Source organism: Pundamilia nyererei, unplaced genomic scaffold, assembly GCF_000239375.1.
Source record: "Pundamilia nyererei isolate P.nyererei 1_Seehausen unplaced genomic scaffold, PunNye1.0 scaffold00012, whole genome shotgun sequence".
In the NCBI taxonomy this organism is placed as follows: Eukaryota; Metazoa; Chordata; class Actinopteri; order Cichliformes; family Cichlidae; genus Pundamilia; species Pundamilia nyererei.
The window spans coordinates 2,802,163-2,803,804 of record NW_005187413.1 but is presented as its reverse complement, the minus strand read 5'-3'; the positions used below and the strand labels follow the sequence as shown (position 1 = coordinate 2,803,804).

Genomic DNA, 1,642 nt, shown 5'->3' with positions numbered 1-1,642 from the left:
GTGACAAAAGTTTGTATTTTTATCCACAAAAGCAGCTTTAGATTCTGCCATAAAGACTAAACCATATGTATTTGTGTATTTGAGATAATAAAAACACTGCAAACTCCATTGACATGAATAAGATTATGATGCACTCACTGATGGTCTAATGGCTCAAGCAGGCCTTAATTGTTTCCACAAGACGATCTCAAACCAAATGAAGAATATATTAAAAATAAAAATAAAAATAAAAAAAAGACTGCTTAGTTGGTCTTCAGTCCTGACTTGTTTAAGTGTTTGGAGCTTTATGAACCAAAAAGCAAAACAAACAAAAAGAAAAAACCCAGGAGATCTCAAAGTTTTGAGCAGCTGATATTCTACAGAAATTAATAATCACAAGCATTTAGATTTCAAAACATCTGCAATGGGTCTCCTCATTCCCAAAGTGCAGACTGTCACCAAAGGCAGAGGTGATGAGGGGATCTTACTCACATAACACTGCCTTGGTATCATTTTCTGTTCAGTGGGACGTTGACGTGTTTTTCAAATAATTCTTTGGATTTACATTTTGCTCAGTGTTGCAACACTTTTGAACAGCAGGTTGTACATCAGCAGGATTGCAGTGCCTTAAATTTCAGTTTCAAACAGTTTCAGCTTTAAACTGTAAAAGTGTTGTTTTTCAACAGACAGGATGCAAAGGTGGTGTTTTATAACCATAAATCCGCTAACTTACACACATGCGGGTGTCTCTTCCAGTATAAGGAAGCGGCACGTGCCGTGGAAGCAGAAGTGTCGGTGGGAGTCTGGACAGTCGTCGAAATGAGACCGAACCGCTGCTGCTACAAACTCTGTTGAGATGAGACATAATGTTGGTGTTACTCTTCATGTTGTTGATCTTAATGATGTTACCATGTTTAAAGTTGACAGAGTGTTTTTGCAGTAGTGTTTCACACTGAAGCTAACAACCAAAATGAAAGTCTTTTGGTAGAGTAGCTAGCTAGTAGAAATCCATTTTATAGGTAAAGCTGTTCAATCCAGTAACACAAATATGTAATCAGTCAATCACATGGCAGCACCTCAGTGCATTTAGGCATGTAGACATGGTCAGGTTCGACCTGAAGCATCAGAATGGAGCAGAAAGGTGATTTAAGTGACTTTGAATGTGGTTTGGTTGGTGATGGCATTTCAGAAACTGCTGACCTGCTCTCATCTTTAGGTCTGACGGCAAATGGACTGAAAAAGCAGCAGCAGCTCTCTGGGTAAAAATGCCTCGTTGATGCCAGAGGTGATGGGAAGAGAATGGCCAGGCTGCTTAAAGCCAAAAGCAAGGCAACAGTAACTCCATCGCTTGTTACAACCAGGGTTTGCAGAAAAGCATCTTTGAATGCAGAACTTGACAAACCTTGAAGCAGATAGGCTACAGCAGCAGAAGACCACACTGGGTGTTACTCCTGAAGAACAAGAAACTGAGGCTAAGATTTGCCTGGCGCCACCAAAATTGGTCAGAAGAAGACTGGAAAAACATGCTTGGATAGATGAGTGCATGCTGCAACATTCAGATGGTAGGTTCAGGATAGTGATGTAAAGGCATGCGGGATATTTACTTGGCACACTTTGGTTCCCTTAGTAACACCTAGGGAAGGGTATCGTTTAGGTTTTATCC

At 40.4% G+C, this 1,642-nt stretch overlaps 1 protein-coding gene across 2 annotated transcripts in view; it reads right to left on the bottom strand.

Moving 5' to 3' along the window:
- Positions 1-1,642, bottom strand: part of tgfa (transforming growth factor, alpha) — a 10,247-nt gene that overhangs the window by 3,901 nt on the left and 4,704 nt on the right. For both annotated transcript variants that reach the window (XM_013908583.1, XM_013908584.1), the window contains exon 4: positions 713-827. In XM_013908583.1, the coding sequence (XP_013764037.1) occupies positions 713-827 (115 nt within the window). The remainder of the gene's footprint in view (positions 1-712; positions 828-1,642) is intronic.